Source organism: Nerophis ophidion, linkage group LG09 (genome assembly GCF_033978795.1).
Source record: "Nerophis ophidion isolate RoL-2023_Sa linkage group LG09, RoL_Noph_v1.0, whole genome shotgun sequence".
Taxonomy (NCBI): domain Eukaryota; kingdom Metazoa; phylum Chordata; class Actinopteri; order Syngnathiformes; family Syngnathidae; genus Nerophis; species Nerophis ophidion.
Genome location: NC_084619.1, coordinates 19,479,078 through 19,497,971, shown reverse-complemented (window position 1 = coordinate 19,497,971; position 18,894 = coordinate 19,479,078). Strand labels below are relative to the sequence as shown.

Here is an 18,894-nt window from a genome sequence, read left to right as displayed (position 1 = left end):
CTAAGCTCTGGAACAGCCTTCCCCTCCACATTAGGTCAGCCCAGAGCCTGGGGGTTTTCAAAACCCTTCTTAAGACCTACCTCTTCTCGCCGGCCTTTCACCTGAGCTGAGTCTGCCCACTAGGCCCCATTTTCTAGTCCTACCACCCCACCCCTTCGCTTTAGTTTTATTTTTCTATGTGTCACACTTTTTATTACTATGATTTTTATTTAGCAAATTCTGTACTTTTTATTCGACCCCTTTTACCGTCTTGCTTTTAGCACTATTTTGTTCCGCTCATTCATTGTTTATGTTGTTTTGTTTTCTGATTCTGTTGCTCTATGCTTTTTTTTTTTTTAACCTGTAAAGCTCTTTGGTTCAACTTAAAAGTTGTTGTAAATGTAAAATTGACTTGAATTGACTTGACTTGGTGCCTATCTCAGCTACAATAGGGCGGAAGGCGGTGTACACCCTGGACAAGTTTCCACCTCATCACAGGGCCAACACAGATAGACAGACAACATTCACACTCACATTCACACACTAGGGACCATTTAGTGTTGCCAATCAACCTATCCCCAGGTGCATGTCTTTGGAAGTGGGACGAATCAGGAGTACCCGGAGGGAACCCACGCAGTCACGGGGAGAACATGCAAACTCCACACAGAAAGATCCCGAGCCCGGGATTAAACCCACGACTACTCAGGACCTTTAGTATTGTGAGGCAGACGCACTAACCCCTCTACCACCGTGCTGCCCATGTGTTGTCTTGTCTCATCAAAAAATATTCAGACGAGGTGTGTTGGCTGAGTTCTTAAAGTTTACTCCACAGCGTGCTCATCGATACCATCAAACTGCCGGCCTGAGTACATTCAACAACCAAAACGGGGCTACTACGCATGCGCTTCAGTACTGTGAAGTCCTGGGTAATGGAGTCCTCATGTTACCTAGCTCATAACATCACGATAAATATATATGCCTTAAGCCAGCGAGAAGGCCTTACTGACAACGACTCGTGATCTGATTGGCTATCACAACTCTTTGTCAAATGTTTGTCCCCGTTCACTTACAGCCCGCATTGTTGATTCTGAAGGGCTTGGCAGATTTGGTACAGCATGGCAACATAAGCTAGCTGAATTCTGATTGGATAAAAACAGTATAACCGAAAAACGACATTGCTGTACGGAGCATAATATGACATGAAGAGAATAAGAATACTTTTCGTTATTAGGGAAAGTAAATAAAAAAACAAAACATTTTTATCTTTAACTATGATCCTGATTTCTGGTTATGTTGGACCAGCAGAGAAGGCCTTGCTGGCCCTGACGGAAAATATGAATATGGAAAATATTTACAGCGCTTCACTTCACTTTTTGGTTTAAAAGACGTGTTCAAAAACCACTTAAGTTTGTAAATCGAGGTTCGACTGTAACATCCAAAACAGGTGGTTCATATTATATTTGTGTACTGCATATTATTCCACAACATAATGAATAGCACAGGTTAAACTGTTGGAGAATATGTCATTAATGTGGAGTGTCTCCATGGGAACAGTCGGTAATAATCGATTTTAGATGCATCGCAATTCGGACATGGGCGATAATAAAATCGATTAGTACACATCAGTAATCGATATCCATCCATCCATTCCTTCCGCTTATTCCCTTTAAGGTCGCGGGGGGTGCTGGTGCCCATCAATTTAATTATTATAAATAAAGAAATGCAGACAGATCTCACTGAGAGATCCGACCAGCTCCTTTACTATCGGCACTTATGCTCCAGTTTTGCACACATTTCCAATAATTTAATAAATGCAATGGGAATTAATGTAACTTTTTTTTATTACAAATACACTGCTTTTAAAAGTTGCAAGTGATAAACGCTTATTTAGCGAAACAAACAAATGTAAACCTGCATCAATATACGTAAATTAAAGATGCATCGAAAATAGATTTGAAATCGAATCGTAACTCCTGAATATCGAATCGTAAGGTGGCCAAAGAGTCCCACCTCTAGTCGGTATAGTACCCTCAAAAACCTCATTTAAATAGGGCGGTCTGCCCCACTTTACTCGGTATCTATTGTACACTGAGTCTTAGTAGATCACCCCCATCCCGCCCACTAATAGTGGTCACAAATTTTTACCTTTGCACACGCTATTTATTGTGTTCCATAGTTGATCTACCTGTAGAATGGAGACAGTCTGAGAGAAGTGGTGCTGCTCCATAGTGGAGGTGGAGTATAGAGCAGCTAACGGGTGGTCAAACTTCTGCAGATACGTGTTGCTGTACCCCCGATGGTCCAGATCATGGCACAGGCATGCTATCAACAGTCCCTTCTTCTGTAAAACAAGAGAGAATTCTTACCATCGCACACCGAAGACGCTCCTAATAGTTCTACTAAAAATATGACCAGCAGACCTCTAGCTCTGTGAAGACCCCAGAGGTTTTTTGTAGGATAGCGTACATGCAGTGGGCCACAGTCACCGCGTGCTTCCAGTTGTGGTAGGGCACACGCCGGTAGTTCTTGCGAACGGACATGGTGAATCGACACAGTTTTTCCAGCTCAAAGCTACACAGAGCGAGAAGGGGACATCACATGACACATGTAATGACACCTGAAGAACGCAGCACAGTACCTGGTCTTTCCACAGGAATTGTGAACCATGTAGATGAAGACTGCAGGCCAGATCTCCTCGAAGGGACTTATGTCAAAGTGGAACCTGGAAGAGACATTTTAAATGGTCTGATGGGCATGTCAATGTTTTTTTGTCATATGCCCCCCTCCCCTACATAGACATTATAGCCCCACCCTGGCTGGACCACAAGTGATTGCAGCCTTCGTCCAAGAAAGACAACCATAACTTTATAACATTCCACATCGAGGGTGGCCTGACGAAATAAACAAAAAAAACAAACCTGTATGTTTTTCGTACCGATGACAAAGTTATCAAAACACAGCACACAAAAGCACTGAAAATCTATGCGGAATAAGAAATTTGCATGAGAGAGTGATTAACAATATATATATATATATATATATATATATATATATATATATATATATAATATAATGTATATATATATATATTTATTATATGTACCGTATTTTTCTGACTACAAGTCGCAGCTTTTTTCATAGTTTGGCCAGGGGTGCGACTTATACTCAGGAGCGACTTTATGTGTGAAATTCTTAACACATTACCGTAAAGAGACTAGACGTATAAGATTTCATGGGATTTATCGATTAGCAGTGACCGATTGTTTGGTAAACGTATAGCATGTTCTATATGTTATAATTATTTGAATGACTCTTACCATAATATGTTACGTTAACATACCAGGCACCTTCTCAGTTGGTTATTTAAGCGTCATATAACGTACGCTTATTCAGCCTGTTTCACTATAAGTTATTTATTTTGAATTGCCTTTCAAATGTCTTTTCTTGGTGTTGGATTTTATCAAATAAATTTCACCCAAAATGCGACTTGTACTCCAGTGCGACATACATGTTTTTTTCCTTCTTTATTATGCATTTTCGGTATATGTATATATATATATATATATATATATATATATATATATATATATATATGTCTTGATTGGATTATCCAGAGAATAGTGCTCGATACCGTGGTAGAGCGCAATATGTAGGTGTGGGAAAAATCACAAGACTACTTCGTCTCTACAGAACTGTTTCATGAGGGGTTCCCTCAATCATCAGGAGATTTTGATGATGAATTGAGGGAACCCCTCATGAAACAGTTCTGTAGAGATGAAGTAGTCTTGTGATTTTTCCACACCTACATATATATATACATATATATATATATATATATATATATATATATATATTTCCACACCTACATATATATGTACATATATATATACACACACACAGTACAGGCCAAAACTTTGAACACACCTTCTCATTCAATGTGTTTTTTTAATTTTCATGACTATTTACTAACCTGACTATAACTAGTGACTATAGTAGATTGTCACTGAATGCAGAAAAACTATGAATGAACACGTGGAGTCATGTACTTAACAAAAAAAGGTGAAATAACTGAAAACAGGTTTTATATTTTAGTTCCTTCAAAATAGCCCCCTTTGCTCTGATTACTGCTTTGGACACTCTTGGCATTCTCTCGATGAGTTTCAAGAGGTAACCACCTGAAATGGTTATCACTTCACAGGTGTGCCTTATCAGGGTTGATTAGTGGAGATTCTGGCTTTATCAATGGGGTTGGGACCATCAGTTCTGTTGTGAATGAGAATGTGTGTTCAAACCTTTGGCCTATACCAGTGGTTCCCAAAGTGGGCGGTACCGCCCCCCTGGGGGCGGTGGAAAGATCTGGGGGGGCGGTGAGGAAAAAGGGGGCGGTAGGGGGGCGGCAGTCCGAAGTCGAAGTCAGAAGTTCGAACGTTTGTTTGACGATTTGTACACAACACGTGCAGCAGGACGAGTCAGTGGACGACGCATCAGGGTCCGGTTACCACACGCCGCTCTGGCCCAGTCAGATCCGACAGCATAGACTACAAAAGCAAAAGCTCAGATTTGTAATTTCAAGCTTGTAATGTTCAGAATTTTATCTTATAATAAAAACCGCATTCTGGCGGTCATCATCTTGAGTTCAAGTCAACATGAAATTGGGGACTCGCCAGAACGCGCCGTGTTGTGTTGTGTTGAGGTGGTTAGGGTGGTGCATTCACTGATATATATTGTTAAGAATGTATATGACTTTGTACCTGTGTGTGTGTGTGTGCATATATGCACACACAAATTGCAGCATACCAAATATCAAGAAAGAGGTGTTTGTTTCCATATGTGTCTGTGTTTCAGTCCTTATAGAGCAGGGGTCGGCAACCTTTACCACTCAAAGAGCCATTTTGACCCGTTTCACAAAATAAAGAAAACAATGGGAACCACAAAACTCTTTTGAAATTTACTGGGGAGCCAAGGGGGCGCCAGCCTGCAAAAGTTTGGGAATCATTGGCCTATACTGTACAGTATATTAAAAATATATATGTGTATATATATATATATATATATATACTCTGAAACCATGTTAGCCTAACTCTCTCTATACTGACTAGTGGTACACGTACCGCAGTTTGAAAATCATTGCGTTAAAGTGTTACAGGTTTTTAATTTTAACTTTCCATTTTTCAGATTCACTTCTCTATTTTTTCACTTTCATCTTGCTGGCACTGTGTTCATGTGGATTCTTGAATTGTGAATTCAACATTAATACTTACAGTTTGACAATGAAAACCATAAAAAAAGTCCTCTTATATCAAGTTCAGCCGTCTTACTCAGAAGAAGACTTTGAAGGTGAGCGCTGATCTAAATTCCATTAATTGTCCAATCCACAATTTAAGAGACATCGCTCTCTGGCTGAGAGACATAACAAGTGGGAAAACCAACCTCGTTCTTGTCTACACTTTGTTGGAGAAACATTACAAGCACAAATACTCCAACGGGGTTGTGGTCCGCCACTTTTTTTTTAAGTTAAATTAAAAAAAGCTTGAGAAATTTGCTCCCATGTGTTGTATTTGTTTAATGTAATAATCTTCATCGCATAGTTTTGGGTGTAAAATGCAATAATTACACTTTGTACACTGAAACAGGCATGTTTTCACAAATGACAAACTTCCTCTTAGAGAATGTTGTTGTTACTGTTGTTGCGTAAATAAATGGATGGCCAAAATGAAAAATCATAGCACTAAAGATGAAGACATATTATTATAAAATTCACCAATCACTCCCTGAAAACTGTGAGAAAGAAGACGGAACTAAGGACAACAGTCTTAAATCACAATCAAGATTTTGGTGACCTCTCTCACCAGGACTCTTTTCTACTCTTCTTTCTTGCAAAGAAGCCAGCTTTGGAAAGTGATAAATCGACTACTTTTCTCTTGGGAAAATGAAGAGTTGCTACATTTTTTTTTATATAGCATGACCAAGATCTGCGGCTGGGGTTTCCTACATTTTTCAGCTCAGGGCCCAAATTAAACATTTAATTTGTCCCCAGGACCCAAAAGTCCCTGAATATATCATGTTCAGTGGCACAGACTGCACATAAACTCATGATGAAAAACACAGAACACATAATTCAGCTCAAAATCAAAATGTATGGGATTGGGAAACCCTGCTTAAGATGCTCCTTTGACTTGATAGCTTAGTTTTGTTCACTTTTTGTCAGCTTTCAGTCCTTATAGAGCAGGGGTCGGCAACCTTTACCACTCAAAGAGCCATTTTGACCCGTTTCACAAAATAAAGAAAACAATGGGAACCACAAAACTCTTTTGAAATTTAAAATGAAATAACACTGCATTGTGCTATGTATAAACCAGGGGTCTCAGACAGGGGGCCCGCACCTTAATATGAAAATGTTTTATAACTGCCGCTTGACAGCATCACACTTGCCAACCATCCCCAATATTCCGAGAGACAACCGAAGGTCAGATCAACCATTCTCGCAATGTAGAGACAACCGAATGTCAGATCAACCATTCTCGCAATGTTTGCAGAATTTCCCTCGATTAACAATAATAAGGGCAACCTATGTAGGTGCTGCCTTGGACGTCCTCTACAGCACATCCAATCAGCATGCTAGTCCAGTCACATGTTGTACGAGGCTTCTGCCGACACACATAAACGATTGCAAGGCATACGCGTTCAACAGCCATACAGGTCACACTGAGGGTTGTGATATAAACCACTTTAACACTCTTACTAATATGCGCCACACCAAAAAAGAATGACAAACACATTTTGGGAGAACATCGGCACTGTAACACAACATAAATACAGAAGAACAAATACCCAGAATCCCATGTATTCCAATCTTCCGGGCTACATTTTACACCCCGCTAGCACCAAATCCCCCTGCCCCTCCGTACGTCGGTTGAGGTGGGCGGGGTTGGATGGGGCGGGGTTTGGTGCTAATGTAGCCCGGAAGAGTAAGGATGCATGGAATTCTGGGTATTTGTTGTTTTGTGTTTATGTTGTGTTACAGTGCCGATCTTCTCCCAAAATGTGTTTGTAATTCTTGTTTGGTGTTGGTTCACAGTGTGGCGCATATTAGTACGAGTGTTAAAGTTGTTTATATTACAACCTTCAGTGTAATCTGTATCGCTGTTGACTAAGTATGCGTTGCAGTCGCTTTCGTGTGTTAACGAAGGCTGAACATAAAATGACCAGTCGACACGCAGATCGCGTGATGAAAAGGCGGGCGCAACGACACATTGTAGTGAATTGTGAAGTGAATTATATTTATATAGCGCTTTTCTCTAGTGACTCAAAGCGCTTAACATAGTGAAACCCAATATCTAAGTTACATTTAAACCAATGTGGGTGGCACTGGGAGCAGGTGGGTAAAGTGTCTTGCCCAAGGACACAACGGCAGTGACTAGGATGGCGGAAGCGGGAATCGAACCTGTAACCCTCAAGTTGCTGGCACGGCCGCTCTACCAGCCGAGCTATGTAGAGGAGGTTAAATACATTGCCATCACTGCACACCCTCAGTGTTGTAGTCCAGGTGAAAATTGAAGAATGTTATCCCCGTGTGATTTATGAGAGAGGCACTAAAATCCAGAAACCTCACGAAATAGTCGTTGGGGTCGGCAATTTAGCAGCTGAGCCACATCAGAGTGATCAAAGAGCCACATGCGGCTGCGGAGCCGCGGGTTGGCGACCCCTGTTATAGAGGCACTCAAATTAAATGGAAGTTCAAGGTGTACTCACATCTCAAGGAAGACCTGGTTACAGTTCAAGCACGGCAACATGTCCTGTTTCCTATATATTAGTATGACCCTATGTACTTATTCTGTTGCTAATGCTTGGGATTTAAACTGTATGTATATCTGTTAGGGCTGTCAAAGTTAACGGACTAATACAGAATGAAAAAAAACTTATTTTATTATAGACCGGGGACACATTTTCTGGCAGGCTGAAATAACGTGTCTCCCTTATCGCGTTCTTGTTCCTCAATTAAAAAGTGTTTAGCAGGCTGATCACCTTCCAATAGTACATTTTATAACAAAATGATGAAGGTTTACAACATTGTCATACAATTAACTGGTGCAAGTTTGTACAGAATAGCAGACCAATTTATTAAGGTAGAAATAACACAGGTTACATTACCGTTGTCTGCCATACAAAACCTGGAACGACACCGCTGCACCATAGTAACATTTTTTAATAGTCGGTAAAAGAGTGTTCATTTTCTGTTCAATTCTATTAAAAAAGCAGTTTAAAATTATTATTATGTTTTTTTGTCACCCCCTCCCAAATAAAAAAATGCGTCTGTTTTCTCAGTTCCTTTATTATGATTTCCCTTATTATGATTTCCCTATCAAATACCATCCATCCATCCATTTCCTACCGCTTATTCCCTTCGGTGTCGCGGGGGGCGCTGGAGCCTATCTCAGCTAAAATAGGGCGGAAGGCGGGGTACACCCTGGACAAGTCGACACCTCATCGCAGGGCCAACACAGATAGACAGACAACTTTCACACTCACATTTCACACACTAGGGCCAATTTAGTGTTGCCAATCAACCTATCCCCAGGTGCATGTCTTTGGAAGTGGGAGGAAGCCGAAGTACCCGGAGGGAAACCCACGCAGTCACGGGGAGAACATGCAAACTCCACACAGAAAGATCCCGAGCCCGGGATTGAACCTAAGACTACTCAGGACCTTTGTATTGTGAGGCAGACACACTAACCCCTCTATCACCGTGCTGCCCCCTATCAAATGAAAAAAGGATGGACAAATATAGTACAGCGCTAGGACTATAGTAGCCATAGACAACTTCTACAGCAGGGTGCTCAAAGTACGGCACAGGGGCAAACTTTGGCCCGTTACTCCTTTGTCATTGTCCCACATAAAAAACATCTGCAAAAATTGGGAAAATAGCAAGAAGCACGAGAAAAAAAAAAAAAAATGCTGACGTCAGCCAATTTTAAAATCCTCAAAGAATTGTCTTTAAGAACAAAAACAAACAAACAAAAAAAAGCAATTACAAAAATAAAATAATCACACATTTGCATAAAGAAAACTAATTGTCCAGTCCCATATTGATAGTATTAAATACTTGCAAATGATCTAACTAAGGTCCATCCATCCATCTATTTTCTACCGCTTGTCCCTTTTGGAATTGCGGGGGGTGCTGGAGCCTATCTTAGCTGCATTCGGGCGGAAGGCGGGGGACCCTTCAAGATAAAAAAAAATTCAATCTGTGATTAATCACGATTAATTACAAATTAATTACAGATATCGCGCGAGTATTCACAATGAAAACTTTTAATCATTTGACAGCCCTAACACCTTAAGTGTCAGAATATTTTTCGAGAGCACTGTTCACCACAGGGCCGAGCTTTTTCTACAGGTCTCATTAGTTGCAGCCTATAAGGCATTCGAGGACGGTCACTTACATTTCGATCTCTTTATAAATGGGAGTGGGAAGGTTGAGCTGAGTGAGCGTTTTCCATTCTTCTGAGGTGCAGATGCTGTGGTAAGACAGTTTTTCCATTGTCACTCTGTAAATGCATTCAGAGTGACGAATTCGGTGGTACATCTACACAAAGACACAGAAAAAATAATTGAGTAAAGATGAAAGCATGACAATAATACATGTTGTATGTTCAGTATAAGTGCCTATTCCACTAAATCAGTAACAGTTCCAAACCCAGGACATGATGGTCTTTGTAAAATATTATTTTTATTAAGAAAGTGTCCTGAACATTGATTTGCATAGAAATGTATAAATAATTTAAATGATGCATTTAAACTATGTTTAACACCGGAAAAAAAGCATATGCTCCCCATCCCAGCTTCCTTATCTTTCAGATTTTCTTTACATTTTTTGTTACGTATTGGCTATCTTAATATCTTAATAATTATTTATGTTTACTTTCTTCAAATGTTATTTTTGTTCAATCAATGTAGTGTGATTATTAGTATATATGGCATGCAGTTAAACCCCACTCCTGTTACTTTCAATCAATGATTATTTATATAGCCCTAAATCACTAGTGTCTCAAAGGGCTGTACAAACCACAACACAAACCACAACGACATCCTCGGTAGAGCCCACATAAGGGCAAGGAAAACTCACCCAGTGGGACGTCGGTGACAATGATGACTATGAGAAACATTGGGGAGGACCACATATGTGGGCAACACCCCCCCCCCCCTCTAGGGGAACCAAAAGCAATGGATGTTTACCATGAGGTCAGGATCAAGGTTAGGTCTTTTAAGGAGGGGAAGAATAACCGATTTTGTGAATGCTAGGGGAACAGTGCCAGAGGAAATTGATAAGTTTAAAATATTTAGCACTGATGGACCTAATAATACAAAGAGCTCCTTGGTAAGTTTCCCAGGAAGTGGGTCAAGTAAACATGTTGCTTGTTTTATTCCATTTACACGTCCAAACAACTTTTCTATTGTTATTTCCTCAAAACGAGAGAAACTATTTTGGAGGGCAGTATCCGCCGTATATATTACCATATCTGTGTTAATAGAACCCAGTTGTAGCTGGGACACATTGTCTTTACTCTCCTGTCTAATGACTTCAATTTTTTTATTAAAGAATTGCATAAAGTCATCTGCTGAGTGGGTGGAGCTACAGGAAGGAGACTTTTGTTGGGTTAGCGATGCGACCGTACTAAACAAAAATGTAGGATTGTTTTTATTAAGGTGGATGAGATTTGAGTAATATTTAGCTTTAGCTAAGGTAAGCATGCGTTTATAAGTTATTAAACTATCACTCCATGCTTGATGGTGCACCTCAAGTTTGGTTATGCGCAATTAGCGTTCCAGCTTTCTACATAATAATTTATGAGCTCTAGCTTCTTCTGGAAACCGTGGGGTATGCCTTTTTGGAGCCTTTTTTAACTTCAGCGGTGCTATACTATCAATGGTTTCGCGCAGGGCGTCGTTAAAGTTGTTAGTGAGGTTATCAATAGAACCCACATACTTTGGGAATGGTGCCATTACCGAGGGCAGTAGGCCAGCAAGAGTTGTCGTTGTGGCAGCATTAATGTTGCGGCTGCTATAGCAGTTATTATTATTATTAGTTTGACAAACATGAGTCTGAACCTTGAATTTTATAAGGTAATGATCTGACATTACTTTAGTACACTTAGATATTGGGTTTCACTATGTAAAGCGCTTTGAGTCACTAGAGAAAAGCGCTATATAAATTCACTTCAATTCAATTCAATACACGGGAGTATCATAACTGTGGAAACGGTGATACCCCTGACAAGCACTAGGTCTTTTGTATTACCGTTGCGGTGCGTGGGTTCATTTATTATTTGTGTAAGACCACAGCTATCAATTATAGTCTGGAGCGCTATGCACGGTGAGTTCGATGGGGTATTCATATGGATATTAAAGTCCCACATTACAATTATATTATCGGCGTGCGTCACTATATCAGCAACTTCGGCTTCGGAACCTTGTCAAAAAATAAACAAATAAAGGTTTCCAAAATGGGCCAATGCCCATTTTTAGTAGTCCAACCAATATGTGTATTATCATATTTAGTGTTGGAAAAAGGCAGACATTTAGTTTTATTTTAAGACAGATTCAACATAAAATGTCACCAATTTGATGGAATTGCCCTTTTTTTTTAAATGCAGGAACTTGAAGACAAATCCAACCTACACTGTATGTAAAAGGGTATCAAGACACATTTCTTAAAACAAGGTATTCAATCATGGTCCAAAAGTGCAATATACCGTATTTTCCGGACCATATGGCGCACTGGATTATAAGGTGGCACTGCGGATGAATGGTCTATTTTTTATCTTTTTTCAAAATGTTGCATAGATTATGTTTTACAGATAATCTTCAAGCCGCTTTCTGACAGTCGCTTCTATATGCGGTCTTATTTACGTAGCTCAACTTCAGCAGCTTCTTCTCCTCGCCATATTAGTTTGTAGGGGTGTAGCGTGGAAGGACGGGAGTGGAAGAAGTGTCGAAAGATGGAACTAACTGTTTTAATGACATTCAGACTTTACTTAAATCAATAACAGAGCAGCATCTCCTCATATGAAAATGTCAATCATGCCACAAATGTGCCCTATGAAAAAAACGTCCGACCGGAACTGTCTAATAACTATAGTTCCTTGGGTGAATAATGTAAACTCACTACACCGGTATGGTTAAGCGCTTTCATGGCGAGTTTACTGACAGATATAAGTAAGAACTTTACACTAATTTATATTAGAAATGGCAACAGCGGATGATGAATGTCACATAACAAGAAGATAGACAAAAAGAAGATTATCGACTACGGTTTTTCCACGGACTACAAAGGCGGACGCGTGCAATTTTTCAGGATTTATGCAGATCCCAAATGCAAATCAGCAGTTACAAGAAAGTAAGAAAAGTTGCTTTTGAATAACATTTCGAAACAAAATGGCAGATAATATGTAATACCTTATACACACCCCATAATAATACTCATATGTTGAAGTACATTACAATCCGTCAAGCGGTGCGGCTTCATAGCTTACCAAAGTCGTACTAAAACATTTTGATAGATTTTTGGAGCGCCGTATGTAATGTTCTACATTTTCAATGGAACGTAAAAAACGTTGGTGTTTTTTACTTGAGTCATATTGCAGTCTGCACATATCTCTTATGTTTGACTGCCATTTACGGGTCACACTTATCATTACACCATGTACCAAATGAAATTGCTTCGAGGTCGGTAAGCAAAACCAGAATTATTCTGTACATTATGCGCACTGTCGAGTTTTGAGAAAAAATAAAATTTTTAGTGCGCCTTACCGTCGGGAAAATACGGTAAACACAAACATTTTCTCACATCAAAAACAGTTTTTCCACCTGTTGTGTCATAGCCAAGTGTCCCAATACTTTTGTCCATATTGGGTATCTCAAGGAACTTTTCAAATGGCAATATAACAGCAATGAATTTAATGTTTTTAAAAAGCAATGAAAACTTGCATATGTATTTTTTTGTACAAAATGGCCATTGTATTTGAGTGTAGTTATAGTTGACTTACATTTGCACAGTGTAAGGCCAGGGCACAAAAGACAGCAAACATCTTAAAGTTGTTCTCATCCGTTTTAGTGAAGGCACTTCCGCTTAACTTGTTCACCATCTGCACCACACCAATAACAGTCCCCCTGCTCACGATGGGCATGCACAGGATGTTTCGCGTGGTGTAGCCGGTTTTGAGGTCCACCTCTCTGCCAAATCAGATGAAATCGGTTAAGTTTTTGACTTAACGGTGCGTTACAAAGGTGAGCTGTTTGCCTAAATTAAGTCAAGTCACTACAAATTGTGTTTACCGGTTGAACCGTGGGTCTGCATAGGCATCTGGGATATTTAAGACCTCCCCTGTACGAGCCACTTGGCCAGCTATTCCTTTCTCTATAGAAAACCTGCAGGGACACAGGAAACAGTCACTCAAGATTCCAATCCATTCTAGGGTTGATATTCAAACACAACAACTCCAACAAATTTATATTTAGCATCTCAAGTGCAGAGCACATTATCAGCATCAATTATTGGTAAATGAAACTGAGAACTTTTAAGAAGTTATGCAAATTTTAGCTGAAGGCAGTAAGGGGACAATTGGATGTTACACACCTAATTTCTTTGGTTTTCCTAAAGACCGGCCTGCCTTCTTTCTCTTCGCCAATATCAAACAGGTCCGAATACAGTTCTTTGTTGTTTTGATCGACCTGGAAGAGTGCACACCTGTCGGCATTCACCAGGTTTTTTGCATATATCTGCAAAGACATAATACTCTAGTTAAAGGTGATATATGTCAAACACGTACATGTGATTAAATCAGAAACACTTGCAGAACTTCAAAGGTGAAACAAACCAGCAGGCAGCAGAATTAGTCAACTTCTGTCGCGCATTTTCATGTAAATCCAGTTTTTTTCCAAGACTTTTTGGGAATTGATTACTAACAACCAAGGTTTCACTGTGTTTTTATTTTTTAATATTTCTTGTGGGGAAAAAATGAAGGACAGTAAAAAGGTACAGCATTTTTCCAAAAAGCTAAGGATCGGAGGCCCGGACTTCTCTCTCCACTATTAGGCCTTATTTTGTATATTCCGGAGAACCAAGGTCCACAACAGTGAACATTTATTTTGTCATAATTTCAAAAGGACTCTACTGCTTTTATTGAACTTCTGTGAATAAGCTAGTCAAAAATCATCTCGGCCCTGCGATGAAGTGGTGACTTGTCCAGGGTGTACACTGCCTTCCGCCCGATTGGAGCTGAGATAGGCACCAGCGCCCCCCACGACCCCAAAGGGAATGAGAGGTAGAAAATGGATGGATGGAAAAATCATCTCTATGAGAGTACTCTAGTGTTTTTTTAAGAATCTACTGCAAAAATGTGAGTGTCTCACAAGTTTTTTTAACTGAACTTGAGGACCACTAGTTAAATAGCCCAAATGTTAAAAAAGAGAGGACCTGAAATGTAGCCTTGAGGAACACAACTAGAATAACTAAAGACATTGAAGAAATGATGACTGACTGTATCTGAAAGTAATCAAGCAACAGCTACCCCTTAGTTACATGAATCACATTATGAAAAATAACTGACAAAAAGGAGAGGACTTAAAGGGGTGCCGTGAGGAATACCCCAGTGATATAAACCAAATATTTGTCCCCACTTTGTTTAAATTGCCAATGCAAGGATCTGCAAACGTGTTTACAATGGTCAACGTTCTTCTATACAACAGGAGCTCTGCAGTCTTGACAATCATCGGTACTTTAACTTTAACTTTTTAACAATTTGTTGCACAAATGTTTGTCTGCCTAAGTTTTGAACTCAACTCGGAGGCCGGTATGGAGTCATTCCCGTGCAGGATTTGGGCTCTGGGCCCCCAGTTGATTAGCCCTGATATGTAGTAATATACTTTAACAGAAGTTATACGTGCATCTTTGACCCCGGACTAAATCAGGGGTGTCATACTCATTTTAGCTCAGGGGCCACAAGGAGGAAAATCTATTGCTAAGTGGCTCCGGACTGGTAAAATCATGCCTTAAAAAATAAGACAACTTCAGATTGTTTTCCTTGTCCATAAATAGAACAAGCTTAATCTAAAAAGTAAAAATCATAGATTGTTTTTATTTTTGTACACTTAAATGTTGCAGTTAATAATACAAACAGTATATCTTTATTTGTCGTGTTTTATGCTTTCTTAAAGGCCTACTCAAACCCACTACTACCGACCACGCAGTCTGATAATTTATATATAAATGATCTGTGTTGCTGAATCTTTTGCAATTTGTTCAATTAATAATGGAAACTATAAAGAACAATGCTGTTGGTGGAAAGTGGTGTATTGCAGCTGTCTTTAGCACCGAGACACAGCCGGTGTTTCTTTGTTTTTAACACAGAGCGGTCAAGCGAACATGTTTCTCTACGTCAACCAGCATGTTTTTGGATATGAAAATTGTGATTTATATCTTACCGGAGACATCATTGATTATTTGTCCTGCTGTTTAAAAGGCAGCTGTGAGCTTGGCTCCTCGGCTTCTCTCTGAGACACTGCGTGTTCACCACAGCCATCCGACCTCGAGGTGTGTCTTTACAATCTCACTAAAACACTATTAAAACAATAAGCAGATAAGGGATCTTCCAGAATTATCCTAGTAAATGTGTCTAATTACATCTGAAACGCTCACACTGCCGCCGCCTGGAGCCGTCGCTTTTTATTTATTTATTTTTTCTAGTCCTTCGCTATCAATATCATCATCCACGAATCTTCCATCCTTGCTCAAATTAATGGGGAAATTGTCATTTTCTCGGGCCGAATAGCTCTTTTTGTTGGAGGCTCCCATTATAAACAATGTGAGGACATGAGGAGCCCTCACCCTTGTGACGTCATCGTCTGCGACTTCCGGTAAAGGCAAGGCTTTTTTATCAGCACCAAAAGTTGCGAAATTTATCGTCGATGTTCTCTACTAAATCCTTTCAGCAAAAATATGGCAATATCGCGAAATGATCAAGTATGACACATACAATGGACCTGCTATCCCCGTTTAAATAAGAAAATCTAATTTCAGTAGGCCTTTAATTAATGATGTCATACTATTTATCAGTCAAATAGGTGGAATTGAGTCTGGCAAAGTTTTAAAATGCTCCCAGTGGTGTTCATTTTTAATCTATCAGAAGATGGAATAAATTGTAATATCAAAATAAAATTACAAGATGTTGTTAATGTAACTGATGTACCAACATCATGTGGTTTATTCTGCACATCTGTAGCATCATCTAAAACAAAACTTAATTTTATTTATCACACATGAAGTTAGGATTAGATATATATTATTTCAGCATATTTATGTGCGCCCAGTCCTCTATCTTAACAGGGCACATAGCTCCGCCCCCTCTGAAGTCATGTGCGCTCTTGCAGCAGGGGATACTACAAATTGCTCTGGTGACATCCAGTGGACACATTTAGAACAGCAATTTCATTAATTCAATAATTTCAGCAAATTTTTATACTTCTTATCTTACGGGCAGGATAAAAATATGTTTGTGGGCTGATCCGGCCTGCGGGCCGTACATTTGACACCCCTGGACTAAACAGAACAAGGAAGAGAAACAAATTTGTAGAAGCGCACTTACCATAATATGTTCAAGTAGAGAATCTATTGCCACAATGTTATCAAAGTATGTTCTGTGAGAAAAATAATACATTATACATTGAGAGGGAAGCTCTGATGATGGATTTAATTAGTCTGAAAATGCAACGATTACATTAATTTATTTTCATTCTGATTCTCACACGTTGGACAATACACAGCACTTTTGACCAGTCTGACAACAAGTAGGCTCTTACTTTGACACATCTAGTAGGAAGTCATTTAGCTCGGTCTGCTTGGCGAGGCCTCGGCACACCTAGAGCAAGAAGAAAGAAGTAGGTCAGGCTACACGTGAAATCACACATTTCCCACACCACACATGCAGCGTCCTGGTTGTACTGTAAACATGCCAAGTTGTCTGTCTACAGTGACTGTGTTTTGCAGCAAGCAGCCAGCCCAGGAGTGCAGTGTTCTGCAGTGCTATGTAGAGGTCCACCGTGGCCCTTCCTGCAGTGGGACAACGCTTCTCTGAGGTGTTATGCTATGGGTTCGTATAAAAACAATGCTCGGCCGTAATGACGTCCTCTGAGACCTGTTTGTTGAAACTATGGCTTAGTTGATTGGACAGGGCCCGGTCGCAACCCTGTTCTTGGACACAGTGGATTTCCCCATTAAAAACAGCAGTGCAGAACCAGAACAAACAAAGGCACTAACATCAGAATAAAGTGGGGCCAATCAGAATTGATCTTGTTCCAAAACAGGTATTCGTTCAGGTACAGTACATCCGAGTGTACTTGCCAGAGTGTGTGCATGGGTCTCTGTGGACATTTGCTCACCTGCACTTGATGAATGGCAACGGACGCCCACGCTAGGTTAGCTGTTGCAACCTGAAATAAATAAAAGCGTTTTAACATTTCAAAACATGTTGCAAGCTTTTTAATGATAATTTTTTGCATTTGTTGTTCAATCACATTATGACAAATAATTCAGTCATTGCATGTACTGGTAAAAATGCTGCAACTACTGTAAAAAAAGTAATGTTGGGCTTACATAGAAAAAAACTTTAAGAAACTTTAAGACATTTCTTAATACCAACAATAGCAATGGGTGTGTTATTAATTTTTGTCGGCTATCTTCTGTAAGAACTAACTTGTTAATTCCTTATTTACCATATTTTCCAGACTACAAGGGTAACTTTTTCCCGAATTTTGCACTCTGCGGCCTATACTAGAGATGCGCGGTTTGCGGTCTCATCCACGGAGTCCGTGGATAAACCGCGGGTCGGGCGGGTGACATCACGAAAAAATAGATTTTAAATAGATTCGGGCGGGTGGCGGATGAACCATTTGGAAATATTTGAGATACATGGTTCAGGGACCGGTAACCTTTACCGTTCAAAGAGCCATTTTAGACCCGTTTTCACATAGCAAAGAAGACGTAAACGAACTCAAGAATGTTTGCCGGCAGTCACCCAGATAATAAGTATTAGGGCGTGTTATGAAGCCTTTACCTTTGACGCCTTCTACAACGCCAGTCCAGCAATATGTTGTGTGTGGCTTCCGCAGACACAAGCACGCGACTGCAAGCCATACTGGGTGATACAGAGTACACTAATGGTTGTGATATAAACTATTTTAACACTCTTACTAATATGCGCCATGCTGCGAAGCCACACCAAACAAGAATGACAAACACATTTCGGGAGAACATCCGCACAGTAACACAACATAAACGCAACACATCAAATACCCAGAATCCTTTGCATCCATGACACATCCTGACTATATTATACACCCCGCGAGCATCAAACCCTGCCACCCCCCCACCAGCCCGTGCATCGGTAAGGTGGGCGGGGTCGGGGGGCGCAGGGGTGTAAAATATATTCAGGAATTGTCATGGATGCAAAGGATTCTGGGTATTTGTTGTGTTGCGTTTATGTTGTGTTACTGTGAGGATGTTCTCCCGAAATGTGTTTGTCATTCTTGTTTGGTGTGGCTTCACAGCGTGGCGCATATTAGTAAGAGTGTTAAAATTGTTTATATCACAACCATCAGTGTACTCTGTATCACCCAGTATGCCTTTCAATCTTGTACGTGTGTTTGCGGAAGCTGCATACAGCACGTTGCTGGATTGGCAAACGGTTTGTATATGATGTAGAAGGCGTCAAAGGCAATGGATTCACAGCATGCCCTTATTCTCTTTATCTGGATGAGCACCATCGGGTATTCGCGAGAACGTTAGCGGCTCCCATTGCCTTCCTTACTTTGTGACAGGGGTCAAACTAGCTCTTTTAGTGGTAAAGGTGGCCGACTCCG

At 40.1% G+C, this 18,894-nt stretch overlaps 1 protein-coding gene across 1 annotated transcript in view; it reads right to left on the bottom strand.

Moving 5' to 3' along the window:
- Window positions 1-18,894, bottom strand: part of pde10a (phosphodiesterase 10A) — a 154,640-nt gene that overhangs the window by 21,276 nt on the left and 114,470 nt on the right. Inside the window, 10 exon segments of the mRNA XM_061910492.1 lie at window positions 2,165-2,320; window positions 2,400-2,550; window positions 2,618-2,701; window positions 9,423-9,565; window positions 13,026-13,212; window positions 13,315-13,407; window positions 13,616-13,758; window positions 16,623-16,674; window positions 16,837-16,895; window positions 17,416-17,466. Coding sequence (XP_061766476.1) covers window positions 2,165-2,320; window positions 2,400-2,550; window positions 2,618-2,701; window positions 9,423-9,565; window positions 13,026-13,212; window positions 13,315-13,407; window positions 13,616-13,758; window positions 16,623-16,674; window positions 16,837-16,895; window positions 17,416-17,466 — 1,119 coding nt within the window.